This window comes from Convolutriloba macropyga, chromosome 5 (assembly GCF_964194025.1).
Source record: "Convolutriloba macropyga chromosome 5, txConMacr16.3, whole genome shotgun sequence".
In the NCBI taxonomy this organism is placed as follows: Eukaryota; Metazoa; Xenacoelomorpha; order Acoela; family Convolutidae; genus Convolutriloba; species Convolutriloba macropyga.
In genome coordinates, this window is record NC_134472.1 from 74407690 (window position 1) to 74429510 (window position 21821).

Genomic DNA, 21821 nt, shown 5'->3' on the forward strand with positions numbered 1-21821 from the left:
ATTAAAGTTTATTACAGCTCTTTATAACAGAAATTCAACACTTTTCCTTGGATTCGATCTCACATAATTTAGCATTGTTTTTAGCGTTCATCGTATATAAATTCAAAAGTTAATTTATAAAGTTGATAAAGAAAATAATTAGCGTTAACTTGAGGGTTGATCTTTCATAAATTGTTTGCATTTATATTTTGAAAATGCGTATTTTTTATCGTTTAAACGTATTTTAGTGCCACTTCCAAATTTAATTTTTGAGTCTTTAGAGTGAATTATTTTTAGCGTTATTTTACATTAAACAACTGAAAATATTTTCATTGATATAGTATTGTTTTCTAATGCAGTCTCAATTATTTTGAACTTATTTCGAAATCGTTAAAATTGTTTGGAACTTGCTGAGTTTTTTAGAAAATCTGAACTTCCTGAGTTTGGAAGTTGCTGAGTTGAGACAATTTTTTAGAGCAGTTACTACGTGATGGTTTTCTATAAACCAGTGCTCAATTTAATTTTCTTGTTACTTTACTTATATTAACCTGCTAATTTTTACCTTTGATTTTTCTCTACGTAGAATCACCGCGGAGTTTTTATCCAAAACACCGTTTATCTCACATATAACAGCGTTTAAAATTGCGTTCATATCAAAAATATTATCTGGGCAAAAATATCGACAAAATTGTGCTAGATTTTCTATGATAAGGCCCGCTAAAATTTATTTTAGTTTGGACATTTGTCCACGCAAGTTTTTGGCCTTTATATCTGCACTGAATTTTATACAGCTACGCGTTTAACAAAACAAGGAGGCTAGCTGAGTGAAGTGTGTTTGCATATGATTTTCCGAGCCCGCTCATCCGTATATTTTTACTTAATGGTCCACCAAACGAGGAAGAGGTAGAACAATTTTTAACAGTCACTTATTTTTCAAAAGTAATGAAAAAAATACCGCATTAGAGGGCCGATGATAAAAACGCAAAGGCCAGCTAAAAACAATAGAATTACTCTCAAAATTGGATTTCTTTTTTTAAATGAAAACACAATAACCAAAACCAAAATGGCATCAGATAGCATCTATACTACTGTGAACAAATGAACGTGTACCTGTACATCACTAAAAAACAATTAAGGCCTCCCCTTAATGAGATTTCTTGACATTTCCAAAAAGAAAGGGCAAGGTGCAGAAATAAGTTCCCATTTTTGAAATCCAATGTTTACTAACAGTTTAGAACACGTAAGTATTAACTGAAATCATAAAAAAGATTCAATTATAACGTCTCTTGGATGATTGAGCAAGAAGTCGGAACCTGTTAATTCTTACTTTTTAAGAAAGCAACTCAGATTTCTCGTTATCCAGATTAAGTCATACGACTACCAAAAAAACGACAAAAACAAGCAAAAACTTCATATGACACTAACTTTTTTAAAACTGCTGAAGCCAAAAACCAGTGGAAACTGTGTCTATCTTAAAGACATGCCTCTCTCGCAACAGATTTCTGAAAAACTTCCCACTAAAAAACTGATCAGATAATCAAAAACTAAAATGTTGGAATTTCTCGCCAAAATAAATGGACTCGTATCCATAACATTTCTCTTGTATTGAATTGGTGCAACGTTCTCCTGTTTATCTGTTGCGCCTGCCTCCACAGGTTTTTGACACAAACGGCAAATTCTTTTTCGTCCTCTCGCCATGTACATTTATTCAGAGAAATATAGTCAGTCCTATAAAGTTGCAACGTTATCGAGCGTTTCAAAGGTCAAAGTTCAAGTTTAAAACATGTAGATATCTAGCAAACCACTGCCCATTTGCATTCCCCAAGCTTTTCGAACGTTCGCTTGCGTTGCAACTTTATGGGACTTACTATAAACCTGTCTTTAGCATTACCAATATGAACGCCAAGGCAATTTTGGTATAGTCATCAAATTACCTCGATTACTTTTGTCCTTTAACACTTCTCATTTGATTACTAGATTGAATTCCTAATTTTTTTGATATTTTTCCCGTTGTTATTCCAACCTTAAGAGGATTCACACTCAGCGCCAATGCTACTTTCATATAACTAGAGGATATGCATTAAACTTAAAGATTTGCCCTGGAGATATCCTAATGACCCTTCAAGCGACTGTATCTACAAGTTAACAAGTCTTGTGTCAAACGATGTGCATCCATTAAGCATCATTTCAGTCAACACTAGTTTTCGTTACACTTAAAAAGTAACTTTGTCAATGTATTTAATGATATATTTCGAACTCCAGTTGTTCTAACGAATCTCTAACCAATCTCAGTTATTTTTTGTTTTTGAATGATTGTGTTTCAGAAGAAAAATTGCGTGCTCGTTTCAAAGTCAAAAGGAAAATTTTCCGAAATTAATATAGAGTTTTAATTACTACTTTATCTCAATTTTTTTGTTGCTGCTCTCGGCTATGCTCTTGGCCATGACGTATTCATTGCTGTTGAAGTTTTTCTTTCCATTTATTTATTTGTCCCCTGCGCCTAAAATGCGCCCTAACAGAGCAATTACAGTTAGTCAGAAAGTGAGTTTTCAAATCTTCTTGAATTTTTAAAAAGATCCTATTATGCGCACTAACGTAATAAAGGCGGTGACAGTGGACAATAATTTGACAGAAAATTTATGGGTGGATAGGTCCCCGAAAAGCAATAAATAGAAGAACTTATTTGTTTCATCAAGTAAGCCGTGCAACAATCCCGACAAAGTATTAACTTATTATTATGATTTTACACTATATAAAAACTGCAATTTCAATAAAAAAACATGCTTCGAATTTTTATAATTATTTGAATGAGCTAAATCTCTCACATGACGCACTTAAAATTTAAACGAAAGTAAAACCGTCTTTAATAGTACTGCTGTAATAGTAATTATGACCCTCTCACTTTTTATTGCCATAGCAGTGTCGAATTCTTTCTAGAACATTTTTACAAATGACTAAAAAACGAAATGAATGAAAGCATATAAAATTTTACCAAACATCGGGTTGGTTTGCTTTCATGGATCACAAAAGCATCATCTTTTTTGATTAAAAATCTAAATTCTGCAAAGTAAATGGAAAATTTTGATCTCGGTTCTAAACTGAAGTTACAAAAATAGAGGTAGAATTTCAAAACTTGGTTAACACTAATCTCTCATTTTATGAAACTGAAATTTTGGAAAATTGACAATTTAGCAAATAACAAAAACTTTTTTCATCGATCTATGAAAATGCTCATGAACCACCTATGTTTTGAACTGACCCCAAACTAACGACCGATAAGCAAAGTGCGAAAGTTTTAACATTTTTTGTTCTGGTGCTTTCATCTTAAAAAGAGTTTTCAAACAGACTTGAGCAGACAAAAGATTTGTTTTTCATCAAAATTATTTCCATAAGAAATAAAGAAACTATTACTGATCGTAATATCCTGAAGTCCACGGAACAGATGAATGTGGAAATTTATTAATATGAAAGTGTAGTAGATCTCCCACAAAGCCGGCCCCATTCCTTTTCCAATCAATTATCAAATAGGATTGCTGTCCAACATAATGGAAAAAATCAGACATGTCTTTTTCTGAACATGGAAACCAATGAGACATGAAATGCAATCGGACCATAGGTCTTTTCAACTGAATATATAAAAATTTTGAAATATCATTTTGATAAAATTTCGGAAAATATTGGAATTTATTTCGGCGATAGAGCTTTGCCTTACAAAAAGCGTTTGGCAACATTAAATTTTACTCATGACGCTTTATTACACAATGACTCTTTGATACAAAAACTTCATAACATTGTCCCTGGAACCAAATTGATTCATCTGATTTCCTCTAAGTTAACAAAACATAATCGTTATGTGAAACATAACAAGGCGGCATTTGCTTTACTATAAGTTAACCGCGGCATCGTACAGTTTTCAACAATTGGATCACTTTTGTCCATCATTCTTGCCTATGATTTGCCTGAACAACTTACTGATGTAATATCTTTTGAAATATTGATGATTTGAAACCAATCTGTGAGAGGCTATTTGAAAGTGTAGCCGTCGAGTCAAATTTTTCAAACGGGGGTTAGCAAAATCAATTGCGACTGAATTACAGCAGAAGCCATCCCTTAAACGTCAAGGGAAGCTTAGCGGCGTGTTTTGATGGCTTTGATCAGATCAAGTAAAAAAAAAACAATTCAATCTTGGACTCCAAGTTTCAGCAAACCTTCCTTGGATTTGACAATGCTCGTCCTGAAAGACTGTGTGCTCGTTTGGAAGTCAAAAGGTAAATTTTTCAGAATTATATGCAGAAATCAGAGCCAAAACGCATATTTAATTTCTTTTTACCGATAATTAGCTAATGCCCGCAGGAAACGTTCCCAGAACTTGTCAAATTAAAACGAAGAAAGAAAGAAGTAGAGCTTCGTTGTGAAACGTGAATTTTAATTATTACCTTTTCTCAATCCTTATATTCCTGCAATTGGCCGTGCTCTTGGCAGTGACATATTCATTGTTGTTGAATATTTTCACTCCATTTTTTATTTCTCCTTTACGACTAAAATGCGCCCGAATCGGGGCAACTACAAATGGCCAGTAAGTGAGTTGCAAAATCCCATTAAAAAGATCCCATTTTGCGCACTAACTTAATAAGGCGGATACAGATGACAAAAGTTTGGCGGAAAAACTGAGGATTGGATTGGTCGCAAGCAAATAAATGTATATTAAAAGTTATTTGTTGCATCGAGGAAGCCGTGCAACAATCCCGACAAAGTACTGAATCGTTATTAAGATTTTACACTATATATAAACCACAGTTTTAAAAACAAAGTTTACCTCCTTTTTGTTGAATTTTTGACTGAGCGAAATCTGAGATTTGACGCTAATAAAATTTAAACGAAAGTAAAGCTGCCTTTAATAGTACTGCTGAAAGGAGTTAAGAAAAAATTGTACATGTGACCCTCTCTCAGTTAATTGCCATAGCAGTATCGAATTCCTTCTTGAACATTTTTACAAATGGCTACAAAACAAAATAAATGAAAGCATGTCAATTTTTACCAAACATCCGGATGGTTTGCTATCATGGATCACAAAAGCAAAATCTCTTATGATTAAAAAAAATAAATTCTGCAAACTAAATGGAAAAATTTGATCTCATTTTTAAACTGAAGCTCCAAAAATAGAATTTGGGTTTCAAAACTCGGTTAATACTATTCTCTCATTTTATGAAACTGAAATTTTGGAAAATTGACAATTTAGCAAATCACAAAATTTTTTTTCATCGCTCTATGAAAATCCTCATGAACCACCTAAGCCGTTTTGGACTGACCTCAAACAAACGACCGACAAACAAAGTACCTAAAAATTTAACATTTTCTGTTCTGTTGCTTTACTCTTAAAAATAAGTTTTCAAACAAACTTGAGTAGACAAAAGATTTGCTCTACATCAAAACTGTTTCCATAAGAGTTGAAGAAACTATTAACAATCCTACTATCCAGTAGTCCACGGTCCAGTTGAATGTGGAATTTTATCAATGAGAAAGTGTAGTAGATCTCACACAAAGCGAGCTGCATTCTTTTTCTATTCAAATATTAACAAGGAATTCTGTCCCACATAATGGAAAAAAGTCACATATATCTTTTTTTGAAGACGGGACCAACGAGATATAAAATGCAATCGAAAAAAACGCCTTTTCAACTGAATATATAAAAATTTTGAAATATATTTTTTTGATAAAATTTCGGAAAATATTGGACTTTATTTCGGCGATAGAGCTTTGCCTTACAAAAAGCGTTTGGTAACATTAAATTTTACTCATGACGCTTTATTACACAATGACTCTTTGATACAAAAACTTCATAGCATTGTCCCTGGAACCAAATTGATTCATCTATTTTCCTCTCAGTTAACAAAACATAATCGTTATGTGAAACATAACAAGGCGGCATTTGCTTTACTAGAAGTTAACCGCGGCATCGTACAGTTTTCAACAATCGGATCACTTTTGTCCATCATTCTTGCCTATGATTTGCCTGAACAACTAACTGATGTAATATCTTTTGAAATATTGATGATTTGGAACCAATCAGTAAGAGGCTTTTTAAAAGTGTAACTGTAGCATCAAATTTGTCAAACTAGATAAAGAAAATCAACTGAGATATAAATACAGCAACACTCATCTCTCAAACGCCAAGGGATGCTTAGTGGTGTCTTTTGATCACCGTTGACTAAATCACGTACAAATCCAACGCAATCCTGGACTCCAAGATTCAGCATATCTTTTTTGGAATGCTCGTCCAAAAAGATTGTGTGCTCGTTTGAAAGTGAAACGGTAAAACTTCTCAAAATTGTATGCAGAGAAAAAAGCAAAACACATTTTTAGATTTTTGGTACCGATAAATAACTAATGCTCTCAAGCAACGTTTTCAGAAATTTTCAACTTAAAACGAAGGAAAAAAATAGAGTTTTGTATCGAAACTTGAATTTTAATTACAAATTTATCTCAATTTTTTTGTTGCTGCTCTCGTTGTTGGCTCTTGCGCCAACAGTGCGAACAAACAGCAATTACAATTGGGCGGTAGGTGAGTTGACAAGTATTCTCGAATGCTCAAAAAACTCTATTTTGCGAACTAAGCCAATAAAGGTGGCAACAGTTGACTCAAATTTGACAGAAAAAATTGGGTTTGATAGGTCCCCAGAAAAAGAATAAATAGAAAAACTTATTTGTTACATCGGTTAAGCCGTGCAACAACACCGCAAGAGTTTTTAATTGTTTTTTTTTATATTACACAATATATAAACTACAGTTTCAATAAAAAACATGCTTCAATTTTTTTAAAAATTTTTTTTACTGAGCTAAATCTTACTGGATTCACATATTTTGCCTATAATAGTACTGCTGGAACAAGTTTGAAAACAATATTAGATGTGACTTCTCTACTTCTTTTGCCATAGCAGTGTCGAATTCCTTGTGGATCATTTTTACCAATAGCTACAAAACCAAGTGATTGAGGCATATCATTTTTCACCGAATATTGGCCTAGTTTGCAACCATGGATCTCAAATGCAACATCTCTTATGATTAAAAATTTAAATACTGCAAATCAAAAGCAGAATTTTGATCTCAATTTTAAACTGAAGCTCCAGAATTATAGGTTGATTTGCAAAACTCGACATATACTATTCTCTCATTTTATGAAGCTTAAATTTTCTGAAAACCGATATTTTAGCAAAATACAAAATAGATTTCATCGATCCGTAAAATTTTTTTTTCTACCGCCTGTATTTTTATTTGACTGATCTCGAATTAAAAACGGATAAAAAAGTGCCAAAAGTTTTAACTCTTTCTTTCTAGTGTCTTCAATCTAAAAGCAGTTATTCAAACAAATTTGAGACAAAATGTGCTTTTTATCAAAATTGATATAGGATTATATCAACAAAAAAGTTTAGTAGATCTCCCACAAAGTTTAGTAGATCTCCCACGTCAATTAGTCAATTATTTACAAAGAATGTATCCCCATTAATGGAAAGTATGTCAGATCAGCTTAACCATTGAAAAATGGAACCAAGCAGACATAAACTGCTATCGAACCTTAAATTTTTTAAATTGCATATCTAAAGCTCTTGAGAGATTTTTGGTGCTTAAAATTGGGATTTTGTTGGATTTCATTTCGGCGACATGGCTTTGTTTACCTCGGTAAAGTAACTGCTTTTTGCAGACACCGTGCACAGCACAAAATTTTTAGATTGAAACAATCGAAGATCTAAGTATCTTGTATTTTGTCTTCCAAAAACTTTTAAAAACGTTTAACATGACGCTTGGGTACAAAACTTCACAACATCGGCGTTGAAGGACAAATAATTTTGCAATTTTTGCCTTAGTTAACAAAGCAGAATCATTATGTGAATCAGAGCAAAGCGGTATCTGCTTTTTTGGAAGTTATTAAAGCATCGCACAGTGTTCAATAATCGGACCTCGTTTGTTCATCATTCTAGTTTATTTCTTGCCTGAACAACTAACTGATGCAAGAATGTGTTTTTTCTAAAAAAAATTGGAACTAAAAAGTGATAGGCTACTTAAATGAGTAACCGTAGCTTCGATTTTGTCAAACCGGGGTAAGCAAAGTCAAATGCGATTTAATTAGAGCAAAACCCATCCCCTAAAGTCAACGTAAGCTTTTTGGGTTTTTTGACCAACATCGACAAAAAAATCAACGCCATATTGGACTCCAAGTTTTAGCAAATCTTGCTTGGAATAGACAATGCTCGTGCAGAAAAATTGCATGCTCGTTGCAAAAACAAAGGAAAAATTTTCCAAAATTGAATGCATAAATGAAAAGCAAACGGATATTTAATTTCTTTTACCAGTAATTATCTAATGCCCTTGGTCAACGGCTCCAGAAGATTTCAACTGATAATGAAGAATAAAAGAACTATCTTCGTGGTGAAACGTGGATTTTAATTACTAGTACTTCTGAATGTTGAAGTTGAAAGTGCAGACTTATTGCACTTTAGTTCTTTGCAAAGAAATAAATACAACGTCAAAATAACTAGTGTGGATTGGGCTCAAAGATAGGACACGTCAACATAGATACTTCTATTGCTTAAAATGTATTCAAAATACGGGGAACATTTATAGCAAACACAAATTTCCTAGAATTTTTTGCCATTATTTCGCTGCACAGAGGGAAAAACTGTTTCCGGCTCATTGTATGCAAATGCGGAAACCACAGCAGACACGAATGAAGCTATCTTGGAGAACTCAATGAGTGGTAAACTCTTGAGAGCAAAATGCAAAACCAATTTTTTTTCTTACTCTTACCTTTTATAAGAAAAGCTTTCCAACCATCCAAAGTTTTTAAAGCAGGAATTAATTTAATTATTTATTGTAAAGGAGAAGCACGCAAAATTAAGAGCTCGCAAAATTTTTAGAAGATATCTATGTATTAGGAACAGTCCTTGCAGTGAAGGTTTGCGTGAAACCTTCCCATCAACTAAATCGCAAAAGTTTCCCAATCTAGTTCTTAAATTTTAAAATATCTTCATATCCCTAAGAAGCGTGGTCGCGTTTTTTACTCATATTGTTTGAGATGTGGTCACCCTATGCTATTTTTGCTCGAGCAAACCATTAGGATCAGTTTTTGAACTCAGAGAAATACCGTTGCCATGTTTTTCGACTCGCTTGTCTCTGAGAACGCACCCTGGTTGAATTCGCTACCAAGAAAGATGGTGGACTTAAAATAAGGCGGGCAAAGCAATAGGACACGGACTACGCAGCGTCAAAAGTTGCTTTCGATCCTCTTGGAAATGAAGATCTCATGAATATTCACCTCATACAAGATAGGATAATGCAGAGCGAAAACAAGTCTGGACTCAAGAAGTTTGAAATAAGCAAAAAGATATTCTTGGCATGCTAACTGAAGGCAGATGTCAAATTGTCGGCTACACACTAGAGAAAGGAACCTCGAAATCCTCACTGCCTTGCCATTGAAATGGCACTTTTTACGTTGACAAGATTGGTATTGTTTGACAGCTTGTGCTTTCAATGCAATCTTGAACCAAGAAGTACACCTATCGATGAGCGCTTATTGAGAAGCCGATCTTCACACTAATGCATCTCTCTACTATGCAAAGACAGTTTATACCCATATTTTGCACAACAAAAACAAATACGTCCGCTAATTTAATGCTTTCCGTATGCTATGACATCGAATTTCAGCCATCAGTTCTGTTGCTAGAAGGCAAAAGATTACTCAAAAATCTAATATCACTGATGGAAACGCTCGACTTGACATCAGAGCAAACGAATTTTTTTTTGGGGGGGGGTCCAAATTCAAAAGAAATTTTTTCGACGTGAAACTTTTTAGTTCCTTGGCCTAGTCATTCTCAAAGGAAAGAATTTGCCTATGCAATGTCGCAGGACTAAATGATCACCACTACTCATGCTCTCACTTCATTGAATGGTACCGAGTTCTGTTGGATATCATATGTTATAAATTCCAACCGCTTAATATTGTGTCACCTAAATTAATTGCCAATTCAGATAATGAAAATTTTAACAAAAAAAATATTTCATGAGTTGGCTCTGCATCGATTTGTTCAATTTTATACAGTTTCTTTGATCAATTCACCATATATTTTCTTCAGCAAGTCTGCTTTCTGTCAAAATGGAAATCATTTCTTTTTCTATGGTAACGATTTGTTTACCTTGTTTCTACTTAGCGTGATATCCTTTTGCAATGAATTTTCCGCATAGTTATATTCATCTGTATTAATAATCTACACTCGGTGAACAGCCTCCCTCTGACACTGTCAGATACTCAAACAGCTATGCACAAAGATAATGCCGTAATTACTTCTGGCTAGATCCAAAATTGAAAATGACGCTTCCATAACAAAAACTTTGTCTATAAGGCTCGATCTGTGGATCAGGTGCAAATTCGACGACTTTTTGTTGAGGCCAAGGCAAATCAGGAGCACTTAAGGAAAATAAATTGAAAGCGAGAAGTGGACGATTTTAAAGCCTTTGACGAACAAATGGAGTCTGGTAAGATATCGAATGCTTTACGATGTCTCTCAGACGATGCAAAGGGCGGTGTGATATCAATATCTGATAAAGTGACTATCAAAAGAAAAAACTTCACATTAGTCGATCTTCTACAAGAAAAGCATCCATGCAGTTAGAAAACTGATCTTAAATACGTAGGAGCCGACCTGAAGAAACGAGATTTGCCGTTCCATCCTTCGATTTCTGAAATAACTAATGGCTCTGAAATAAAACGCGCCGCAATGAGAACAAATGGCAGCCATGGCCCATCTGTTCTTGATGCAGACGAATGGAGACAACTTTTGACCTAATACAAATCCTCCTCAATTGATCTCTGCATAACAGTGTCCAAACATGCAATCAGAATTGCAACCGAAGAACTAAAATTCTTGAATTCTTATAATGCTTGTCGTCTGATTGCACTGGATTAAGGCCCTGGGGCTCGAACAATTGGCATTGGCGAGGTCTTAAGACGAATTATAGGTAGAAGTATAGTGAAGTGCGTTAAAAGAGATCTACAATTATTGGGGAGAAACGTACAGATGTGCCTTGGACGAAAGAGGGGCATCGAACATGCTATCCATGCACTCCGGTGGCGCTTTCATGAAAGTCGTACTGAAGGGATCCTACTGATTGATTCCAGGAACGCGTTTAAAAGATTGAGTTGAGATCAGGCTCTAACAAAACCTCAAAAGCTTTGTCCCTCAACTTATACAGCAATCAGAAACTCGTATAAAACCCCATCAGACCTATTTGTTGATAAAAGAGTAATCAAGTCTCAAGAAGGAACAATAGCACTGGCAATGTACGGAGTTGCTACAGTTCCTCTCATTGACATGCTCGAAGATCAAAAAATCTGATAAATGGTACGGAAATGATGGTAATGTGGCCGGTAGCCTTGAATCATTGCGAATCGTGCTATTTAATCTCTATGATCATGGCAGTGCATTCGGTTATATAGTGATCAAATCTCTTCTGATTATAAAACCTGAGCTTGTTCAGAAGGCGAACAAAGTTTTTTCGGGATGTTGATATTATTGATGATTATCGATATCTGGGATCAGTTATTGGTTCTGATGAAAACTGTAACAATTTTCTGTGAGAAAATTGAGTTAACTACTCTAATATGCTTGAGAAGCTCGCCAAACATATTAAGGTGTCCCCTCAGAATGTGTTCAAATCATTTACTAACGGATTGCAACACAAAGTGACATTTATTGCTAGGACAACTCCAAACCCGGGCAGTCTGCTGAGGGAAGCCAAAAAAATAATTGATAAAATTTGTATACCTTCAATGTTGAATCACACCTCTTACAATGACAGATACCGGAAGGTTTTCTCTCTTCCTCTTAAAGAGGGTGGCCTAAGCACTCTTCTTCCTGAAGACAGGGCAAACGAAAATGAAAGATTTATTCGGTTTTGTGATCCCTTACAGAATCATAACGCTGTAGATGCAGAGTTTTATCAGAAAGAAATTCTTCGGAAAATCAGAAAAGAAATAAAATAACAAACTCGAGCGAAAAAGTTGGCAATGAAAGATCTCATCAATGATAAAGAGGCGTATTCTCTAGATTCGGCTATGGGAAAAGGAGCATCATGCTGGCTAAACGCACTTCCATTGAACAGATATCATTTTGGTTTGAACAAGGGAGAGTTTAGAGATGGAATTACTTCTAGAAGTGGATGGGCATAAAATTGCCATCAAGATGAGCATGTGGAGAAAACTTTAATATAGCGCATGCTCTTCATTGTCCAAGGGGAGGCTCTACGCACTTAGGACACAATGTCATCCGTGAATCTTTTGCCCACCTGTTCAATGAAGTCTGCGATGATGTCAATCTAGAGCCCTGTCTTCAGTGTTTGCAAGGGGAAACCTTCGCAAAAACAACTACCACTATTGATGACGACGCTAGACTAAACATCAAAGCTAATGGTTTCGATTCACCTTTAACCAGAACTTTTTTTGATTTGAAATTGTTTAATCTGTAGGTGAATTGTTGCCCAGGAAGAATATCGGATTTCTACAAATATCACGAGTCCATCAAGAAGCTGAAATACTAACAAAGAATATTCGAAGTTGATAAACTCGTTCCGTTAATCTTCTAATCTTCTTGTGTCAGGAGGAACTAGGTCGTCAGCATCAAAAACCATAAAGAGATTGGCTTCCAGAATCAGCGATAAGAAAGAAGATTCATAATCGGACGTGATCACGTACATAAGAACAAAATTAAGTTTCGCTCTTATGCGTAGCTCCGTTCTCTACCTCCGTGACGCGCGCTTCATGCGCAGGCACCTTGCAGTAGAAACGTCTATAGAAACCAATGTAGAGGAAGGGAGGTTGTTGTACTACATGCTTTATATTTTTTATTTTTTCTAATCTTGAATCAAAATCACTACTTATTATACTGGAATTGCTATTTACAATATCTATTTTGTTTAAAATTCTGATGCTTTATTATCAACTTTTGCATCTGATGCTTCAACTACGTTCAGAGTTTATAATCACACATAGGAGTTGACTTGCTGCCCTCGATTTGACCAACTATTCTTTAAGGGAGGGGCTTTCTCTTAATTGCACCTCAAAAGAAAGAAAGGAAACAAACAATATCACGAGGCGAATAAAAAAAGTATCAACAATCAGTTTTTGAAATTGAAGAAAGTAGCCTCTCGATAATCGTGTTTTCCTGCATGGCTGGCGCAATGCCGTCTGCAACACGCACCATAAAGCAACTAGCAACAAAATATCTGGAATAAAGGACGATATTTACTCGGAAGACTTAACATGCGTTCGGACGAAGATCAGTTGAGCGTTCTAACGCAGTGCAATTATGTCTCGGAGGGTGCAGTGGTACTAAGCGGGTAATTTGGTTGATAATAGCGAGAGCAATCAAGTCTAAACCGGTTGGTCGACAGGCACTAGACTAGACAGGCACTGGGCTGACCTCCACACAATCATTTGAGATATGGATTGTCACGATGGAGCTGGTCCCAGAGGCAACGCCTGTCGACCAGAAGATCTGACCTGACCTTGATTGTGTGGATCATACCCCTTTTCTCTCTTTAAAAAAATAATGTCTCAATAATTTACATGACCATGGAGCCACTAGCTATTCCTGACCAGTTTTTTTAATCTTGATTCAAAATTACTACACATTATACTTTAATTGCTATTCACCATATCTATTTTTTTATAACTCTGATGCTTTGTTTTTATCTTTTGCATCTGATGCTTCAATTTTTTTACTACTGTCAGAATTTGTAAATACACATTGGAGCTGACTTGCTGCCCCGAGTTGATTGACTACCCTTTTAGGGGAGGGGTTTTCTCTTAATTGACCCCTCAAAAGAAAGAAAGGAAACATACAATTATTACGAGGCGAATAATAAAAATATCAACAATGAGGTTTTGAAATTGAAGAAAGCAGCCTCGCTATGATCGTGTTTTCCTGCACGGCTGGCGCAGGGCCGTGTGCAACACGCACTATAAAGCAACTAGCAACAAAATATCTGAAATAAATGACGCTATTTACTCGGAAGACATAACATACGTTCGGACAAAGATAAGTTGAGCGTTCTTACGCAGTGCAATTAAGTCTCAGGGGGTGCAGTGATACTAAGCGTGTAACTTTGGTTGGTAATAACAAGAGCAATCAAGTCTAAACCGGTTGGTTGACAGGTACTAGACTAGGCAGGCACTGGGCTGACCTCCACACAATCATTTGAGATGTGGATTGTCACGATGGAGCTGGTCCCAGAGGCAACGCCTGTCGACCAGAAGATCTGACCTGACCTTGATTGTGTGGATCATACCCCTTTTCTCTCTTTAAAAAAATAATATCGCAATATATTTAAATGACCATTGAACAGCTAAAGCAATTCGTGACCAGTTTTTTGCTGGAACTATTAGTGATCATCGCCACAATAAGGCGTTTTCTTGCTTGCGGACAGTATTGTTTTTGTAGGCTATAATCCACTAAAAAAAACTTATGAACATCGCTCATGCTATCTACGAATGGTCTGGCAGCCCGAATACTCAGTTCCTTAATTCTGACTCAGCTCCTACTATCAATTATTTAATAAGATTACTAACTTCGTGAATAGACGCTAGATAGCTTAAGAGAGAAATGTTTAATTCACCTCCGCAATGAACACCCTAAACTCTCCGCAATGAATAAAATTTGGGTGTTCGTCGTCACATAACCTATAGCCCCCCCCCCCCCACAATCATGGTAAATGTACCATAATGGGGGATGGGGGCCATAACGGGAGAGATACCAAAAGTTTTGGTTTCATGAGCCTATCTATACACGTAATTAGCTGTCGTAACAGTAATTTGTCTAAAGTAAAGTGAATTAATATTGCAGATCAAGCAATGAGTGGAGCACTTGGAAATCAGAGATCCTCGAGCGCAGCCGGTCGGCCTGCTGGTATGTCTAATGCTGGAAAAGTGTGTCAATTCAAGTTGGTTCTGTTGGGCGAATCAGCTGTTGGAAAATCAAGTCTCGTTTTACGATTTGTCAAAGGACAGTTTCATGAATATCAAGAGAGCACAATTGGAGGTAATTGTTAATAATGTTAACGGTAAAAATCATCTAAAATGGTATCTCGTGGAAAATCATTTTGTTCGAGTTCTAATAAGCTTTGCTCATTCAAACTAACTTCAAATAATTTAGCAACCAGTTATTTGTTTCCTTTGAGGCTTTCCTTCATTTTAATGGTCTCCAACGATATGGATTTTTATATTTCCAATAATAAGTTATAGCATTACGAGTAGTTTAAGTTAGTTAGGGTGCCCACAACTTTTGCCTCTCGTCAAATCGCAAAGTCATTAATGCCAAGGCACCACCCAGGGAGATCCTTTTGCCGTGGCAATTTATGCGGTAGACATACTCCCATTGACTATCGTGCCCAACTCGAACATAACGCATGAGCAGTGCTGTAGGAATGCTGGAGAATATTGAAATTTTACACGGATTTATCCGGTCATGGTAAGCATTTGGATACGTATTGAATGCTGCAATGTGCCAATTGATCGTAAAGGAGCATGCCAAATCCCGAAATTTCAGAAGAAATCGTGAAATTTTCAGAGGAAATGGTGTCGGTATTGTAGATGCTTGCCTTTTTCCGGGATCAGTCCTTGGCAATGAAGAATTGCGTGAACGCTTCCTAACAACAGCGGAGAGGTTTCTCGCTTGGACAGCTCCTAACGCTCGGGGCGGTTTCTCGGACGCAGAAAACAGCATTAAAAAATCTTTCCTGCCATCGTTCCTTGACTCGCCCGTCACCGACGATGCACGCCAGTAGTATTCACGACGACTGGTGAAGGCCAACTCATCAGAGAGCCAATGGAATAGGACGCAGATTATGCTGTCTTGCTCACTGCTGACACTGGAACGCTACGGTTTCGCGCGGAAAAAAACGAGTTCCGCGACGGTTTGTGCATTCGGTTTGTGCATTCTTGATGCCACAGAATCGCCTATCAACTGACCCTGTGGAGAATAATAAGCATATGCTGTCTACTATTCGAAGATGGGCCATACCCACTTGAGGCACAAAGAATTAAGAGACACGTTTGCGAAGATAGTGCTATGACGTGTAGTTGAGACAAATTTCAGTTGCTGGAAGGTCAAAGATTTTACTACAAATCTACTAATTACAAAAAATCCCTCGCGTCTGAACCTGCAGCAGCTTAAGTCTCTGGAGGAAGATTACACTCAATCAATAGAGCTCGATAAAGTTGTCTTCGTCAATGGATCATTAACTTCAACTACAAACCAATGTTTCGCTGTTTTGAATAGCTTGAAGGATTCCCCAATTCCTAATCACATGTTTTTCAATAGTAAAGCAATTGATGAAAATGAAGTACCCGAATTTTTCAATAATTTCTTTGCATCAAATTTCAATGACAAAGTCTATGATGTCGACACCACAGTTCTTGGTGATAACATAAAGTTAGAACACGTTCTCTCATCGTTTTCTGTTGAATCGATTATAAACGATATCGTCAAAATCAAGGAATCTTCCGCTTTGACTCATGACGGTTTTTCAACAAAACTTCTGAAGAGTTCACCTTATCTATTTGGTTCTCTGTTGTATCCTTTGTTCTGTTCAGTTATTTTATGCCGTACGTTTCCGGCAATATGGAGGGTTGCTCGTATCACTCCGCTCTTCAAAGGTGGTTCTCGCAACGATATCAAATTTATCGGCCAATCAGCCTACTTCCAAAAGTATCCCTGCTATTTGAAAGAATTATTTTCAATTATCTTTATTCATGCTTGAGTAAGGAGCTTCACCCACAGCAATTTGGCTTCCAGTCGCACAAAGGAGCAGTCCTGCAACTTTTGGATTACCTCGAAAAAGTTTTTAGCTGTATATCTCAACACAAGTTTGCCATTTAGTTTGACTATGAGAAGGCCTTTGATAAGGTCCCACACACTATCTTGGTTGAAAAACTTCGCCGTTTTGAGCTTGATGGTAACTTTTGCACACTTTTGGAGTCGTACCTTTGCAACAGGTATCAATTTACACAAGTCAATAAGTCGAAGTTGAAACTTCTTCCATGTCTTAGCGGTGTACCGCAGGGCTCCGCACTGGGTCGCTTTTTATTTTTGGTTTTCGTGAACGATTTACCAGGCATTTTCCTTGATTCCATGGTTTGGTTGTTCGCAGATGACCTTAAAATGCTTTTCACCAACCTGAATTTCCATGACGATCTTTGGCGCCTTTATTCTTGGAATATCTGCAATGGAATGATTGCAAATGCATGTAAGACTAAATGTTTGCACTTTAATGGCTCAGCTAAGATTTCTACGACACAACATGAAGTACTGGAAAACGTCTCTTCAGACAAGGATCTGGGTGTATACATCAGTAATGATCTGAAATGGGGTTTCCACGTTACTTCTAAACTCTGTAAAGCTCGACAATGTTTCTTCAGTCTGAAAGCGAAAATACCTTTCAATACTCCGTTTCATGTCAAGCTCCACCTTTACCGGAGCCTTGTCCTCTCCGTATTTTATATGGGTTTCCTGCGTGGTATCCCGATGTATCCATGCTTAAAAAATTGGAGAATTTCCAGCGTTCCTGCTTCTTATGGATATTTGGACGAAAATCATTTTACCTGAAGCAAGTTAAAGACAACAATTTTCTGCCACTCTGCTATCAACTCGAATATATTACTTTCTCTTTTCTTTCGCAACTGATGTTAGATAAGTACAACTATGATCACTCACAGTATGTAGTATTTAAGGAGCCTTCCCGGTTTGCGCGGATCATCCACAAATGTCCTGCAATTAAAGAACCACCATAAGCACGCTAGCATCTCATTCTTCGGTCGTTCAGTTTTAATTGCCAACTATTTGTTCAGAAACAAAGTCATCGATGGCTTTGACAGCTACAACAAGAAAGCTCTGAAGAGCTACCTCATGCGAAAAGCATTCGATCCAGAAATTACATGTACATTCTTTATTTGCTGTGTCTGTAATTCTTGCAAACTTATCAGGAGTATATGCTAAAATAATAATGATTCTCGAAAGAAAATAAAGTCTTTCTCTCTCTCTACTAGCACATAGGACAGCTCTCGCCTTGAATTCAAAGCAAATGTCTTGAGGGGGTCTCGATTCAGCAGATTTTTGATGTGATATTTTCAATCCGTGGAGCAAGTGTTTTAAAAAATGTCAAAGAAGCCTAAAAATATCATGGCAAAAATATATAATTTGAACATATATATATCTATTGGAAATAGAAAGTTTCCTTTGTTCCTGTCATTTTTTTTCCTGCTCGGGGCGCCATCTGCAACATGCGCTATAGAGCAGTTACTCTCAATAAGAAAAGACGACTCAATAGTAAAGCAATTGACGAAAATGAAGTACCCGAGTTTCGATAATTTCTTTGCATAAAATTTCAATGACAAAGTCTATGATGTCGACACCACAGTTTTTTGGTGATAACATAAAGTTAGAACACGTTCTCTCATCGTTTTCTGTTGAATCGATTATAAAAGATATCGTCAAAATCAAGGAATCTTCCGCTTTGACTCATGACGGTTTTTCAACAAAACTTCTGAAGAGTTCACCTTATCTATTTGGTTCTCTGTTGTATCCTTTGTTCTGTTCAGTTATTTTATGCCGTACGTTTCCGGCAATATGGAGGGTTGCTCGTATCACTCCGCTCTTCAAAGGTGGTTCTCGCAACGATATCAAATTTATCGGCCAATCAGCCTACTTCCAAAAGTATCCCTGCTATTTGAAAGAATTATATTCAATTATCTTTATTCATGCTTGAGTAAGGAGCTTCACCCACAGCAATTTGGCTTCCAGTCGCACAAAGGAGCAGTCCTGCAACTTTTGGATTACCTCGAAAAAGTTTTTAGCTGTAAATCTCAACACAAGTTTGCCATTTATTTTGACTATGAGAAGGCCTTTGATAAGGCCCCACACCCTATCTTGGTTGAAAAACTTCGCCGTTTTAAGCTTGATTGTAACTTTTGCACACTTTTGGAGTCGTACCTTTGCAATAGGTATCAATTTACACAAGTCAATAAGTCGAAGTTGAAACTTCTTCCATGTCTTCGCGGTGTACCGCAGGGCTCCGTACTGGGTCCCTTTTTATTTTTGGTTTTCGTGAACGATTTACCAGGCATTTTCCTTGATTCCATGGTTTGGTTGTTCGCAGATGACCTTAAAATGCTTTTCACCAACCTGAATTTCCATGACGATCTTTGGCGCCTTTATTCTTGGAATATCTGCAATGGAATGATTGCAAATGCATGTAAGACTAAATGTTTGCACTTTAATGGCTCAGCTAAGATTTCTACGACACAACATGAAGTACTGGAAAACGTCTCTTCAGACAAGGATCTGGGTGTATACATCAGTAATGATCTGAAATGGGGCTTCCACGTTACTTCTAAACTCTGTAAAGCTCGACAATGTTTCTTCAGTCTGAAAGCGAAAATACCTTTCAATACTCCGTTTCATGTCAAGCTCCACCTTTACCGGAGCCTTGTCCTCTCCGTACTTTTATATGGGTTTCCTGCGTGGTATCCCGATGTATCCATGCTTAAAAAATTGGAGAATTTCCAGCGTTCCTGCTTCTTATGGATATTTGGACGAAAATCATCTTACCTGAAGCAAGTTAAAGACAACAATTTTCTGCCACTCTGCTATCAACTCGAATATATTACTTTCTCTTTTCTTTCGCAACTGATGTTAGATAAGTAAAACTATGATCACTCACAGTATGTAGTATTTAAGGAGCCTTCCCGGTGTTTGCGCGGATCATCCACAAATGACCTGCAATTAAAGAACCACCATAAGCACGCTAGCATCTCATTCTTCGGTCGTTCAGTTTTAATTGCCAACTATTTGTTCAGAAACAAAATCATCGATGGCTTTGACAGCTACAACAAGAAAGCTCTGAAGAGCTACCGCATGCGAAAAACATTCGATCCAGAAATTACATGTACATTCTTTTTTTGCTGTGTCTGTAATTCATGCAAACTTATCAAGAGTATATGCTAAAATAATAATGGTTCTCGAAAGAGAATAAAGTCTTTCTCTCTCTCTCTCTCTCTCTCTCTCTCTCTACTGGAACTGAGGACAGCTCTCGCCTTGAATTCAAAGCAAATGTCTTGAGGGGGTCTCGATGCAGCAGATTTTCGATGTGATATTTTCAATCCGTGGAGCAAGTGTTTTACAAAATGTCTAAGAAGCCTAAAAATATGGCAAAAATATATAATTTGAACATATATAATTCTATTGGAAATAGAAAGTTTCCTTTGTTCCTGTCGTTTTTTTCTGATCGGGGCGCCATCTGCGACATGCGCTATAGAGTGGTTACTCACAATAAGAAAAGACGACTCAATAGTAAAGCAATTGACGAAAATGAAGTACCCGAATGTTTCAATAATTTCTTTGCGTAAAATTTCAATGACAAAGTCTATGATGTCGACACCACAGTTCTTGGTGATAACATAAAGTTAGAACACGTTCTCTCATCGTTTTCTGTTGAATCGATTATAAACGATATCGTCAAAATCAAGGAATCTTCCGCTTTGACTCATGACTGTTTTTCAACAAAACTTCTGAAGAGTTCACCTTATCTATTTGGTTCTCTGTTGTATCCTTTGTTCTGTTCAGTTATTTTATGCCGTACGTTTCCGGCAATATGAGGGTTGCTCGTATCAATCCGCTCTTCAAAGGTGGTTCTCGCAACGATATCAAATTTTATCGGCCAATCAGCCTACTTCCAAAAGTATCCCTGCTATTTGAAAGAATTATATTCAATTATCTTTATTCATGCTTGAGTAAGGAGCTTCACCCACAGCAATTTGGCTTCCAGTCGCACAAAGGAGCTGCAACTTTTGGAATACCTTGAAAAAGTTTTTAGCTGTAAATCTCAACACAAATTTGCCATTTATTTTGACTATGAGAAGGCCTTTGATAAGGTCCCACACCCTATCTTAGTTGAAAAACTTCGCCGTTTTAAGCTTGATGGTAACTTTTGCACACTTTTGGAGTCGTACCTTTGCAATAGGTATCAATTAACACAAGTCAATAAGTCGAAATTAAAACTTCTTCCATGTCTTAGCGGTGTACAGCAGGGCTCCGTACTGGGTCCCTTTTTATTTTTGGTTTTCGTGAACGATTTACCAAGCATTTTCCTTGATTCCATGGTTTGGTTGTTCGCAGATGACTTTAAAATGCTTTTCACCAACCTTAATATCCATGAAGATCTTTGGCGCCTTTATTCTTGGAATATCTGCAATGGAATGATTGCAAATGCATGTAAGTCTAAATGTTTGCACTTTAATGGCTCAGCTAAGATTTCTACGGCACAACATGAAGTACTGGAAAACGTCTCTTCAGACAAGGATCTGGGTGTATACATCAGTAATGATCTGCAATGGGGTTTCCACGTTACTTCTAAACTCTGTAAAGCTCGACAATGTTTCTTCAGTCTGAAAGCGAAAATACCTTTCAATACTCCGTTTCATGTCAAGCTCCACCTTTACCGGAGCCTTGTCCTCTCCGTACTTTTATATGGGTTTCCTGCGTGGTATCCCGATGTATCCATGCTTAAAAAATTGGAGAATTTCCAGCGTTCCTGCTTCTTAAGGATATTTGGACGAAAATCATCTTACCTGAAGCAAGTTAAAGACAACAATTTTCTGCCACTCTGCTATCAACTCGAATATATTACTTTCTCTTTTCTTTCGCAACTGATGTTAGATAAGTAAAACTATGATCACTCACAGTATGTAGTATTTAAGGAGCCTTCCCGGTTTGCGCGGATCATCCACAAATGTCCTGCAA

At 36.7% G+C, this 21821-nt stretch overlaps 2 protein-coding genes across 3 annotated transcripts in view; both read left to right on the plus strand.

Moving 5' to 3' along the window:
• Positions 1–21821, plus strand: part of LOC142339650 (ras-related protein Rab-5B-like) — a 188396-nt gene that overhangs the window by 153122 nt on the left and 13453 nt on the right. The window contains exon 2 of the mRNA XM_075389841.1: positions 14869–15065. Within this exon, the coding sequence (XP_075245956.1) occupies positions 14879–15065 (187 nt within the window). The 5' untranslated portion in view covers positions 14869–14878. The remainder of the gene's footprint in view (positions 1–14868; positions 15066–21821) is intronic.
• LOC142339644 (uncharacterized) overlaps positions 1–21821 on the plus strand; it is a 615633-nt gene that overhangs the window by 138251 nt on the left and 455561 nt on the right. The gene's annotated exons all lie outside the window — the stretch shown is intronic.